We start from the raw sequence: 930 nt of genomic DNA, 5'->3' as shown, positions 1-930 counted from the left end.
TTGCCCTTGTTCTGCTCGTCCGTCCCGGACACGCCTGTAGCGGGGCGCGCGTGGTGGCGAGGCTCGGACATGGGGGCAGGTGGGGGAGGGGGGGGGGGGGTTGGAGGCAGTGGCTGTGGCCCGGGAGGGGGAGGGACGAGGAGGGGGGGGACGAGGAGGGGGGGGCACCCGCAGTGCTAAGCAGTTGAAAGGACGGGTCATGTGCCGCCGCCGCGGCGGCAGCCGGCGAGGGCGACGCGGACAGCGGCGGCGGAGAGGGCGAGGCGGACGGCGGCGGCGGAAAGGACAGCGAGGCGGACGGAGGCGATGCGGGCGGCGGCGAGGGCGGCGAGGCCGGCGGCGAGGGAGGGCACGCAAGCGAGCCCCGCGAGTTGTAGGAGGAGGGCCACGCGCTCGTCTGTGCGACGAAGCTTGCGTGCATGAGCGCCTTGTTGCAGTCGCTGAGGGAGGAGGCGCCGTCGAACATGTCGTCCATGTCGATGGCCGCCGACACGTCCCACGAGCTGAGGTCCTTGTCGAAGGAGGAGGCGCCGGAGAATATGTAGGACATGTCGAGGTGGCATGCACCGCATAAGCCTAGACACTTCCGATACACGTGTGAGTTTTGACACGTGACAGCTGCAGCAAAGCTGTGTTCGACGTGCAGCCCCCGCGCCCCACAACAGTACTTCTTCCCCTCCGCCACCGAGCTCATCTCGGACTTCTCGGAGTCGCTGCCCATGCAGAATCTCGCGGGCGCAATGTCGGCCCAACACCGTCACAAAAGTGATGCACGTATTGGGAGCGCGACTGCAGCGCTTGCAGGAGGGCCCAGCGCACAACCCCTGGTCAACTCACCCTCCAGCTCCACACCCCGTACCGTAGGTGGGGGGGAGCGCGGGGTCCGGGGAGAGAGAGGTCGGACGTGCACACGTGGGTCAAGTACAAGTT

The 930-nt window shown here is 68.0% G+C and overlaps 1 protein-coding gene across 1 annotated transcript; it reads right to left on the bottom strand.

The window, feature by feature from the left end:
• Positions 1 to 353: 353 nt before the first annotated feature.
• On the bottom strand, positions 354 to 550 carry EMIHUDRAFT_259566 (hypothetical protein; the record flags this gene model as incomplete). The annotated part of the gene is made up of 1 exon (XM_005756847.1): positions 354 to 550. A coding segment is annotated over one exon (197 nt), but the record flags the coding sequence as incomplete, so codon positions are not given.
• Between the last annotated feature and the right edge of the window lie 380 nt (positions 551 to 930).

This window comes from Emiliania huxleyi (assembly GCF_000372725.1).
Source record: "Emiliania huxleyi CCMP1516 unplaced genomic scaffold EMIHUscaffold_9404, whole genome shotgun sequence".
NCBI classification, from domain to species: domain Eukaryota; phylum Haptophyta; order Isochrysidales; family Noelaerhabdaceae; genus Emiliania; species Emiliania huxleyi.
This window is presented reverse-complemented; position numbering and strand designations above follow the sequence as displayed.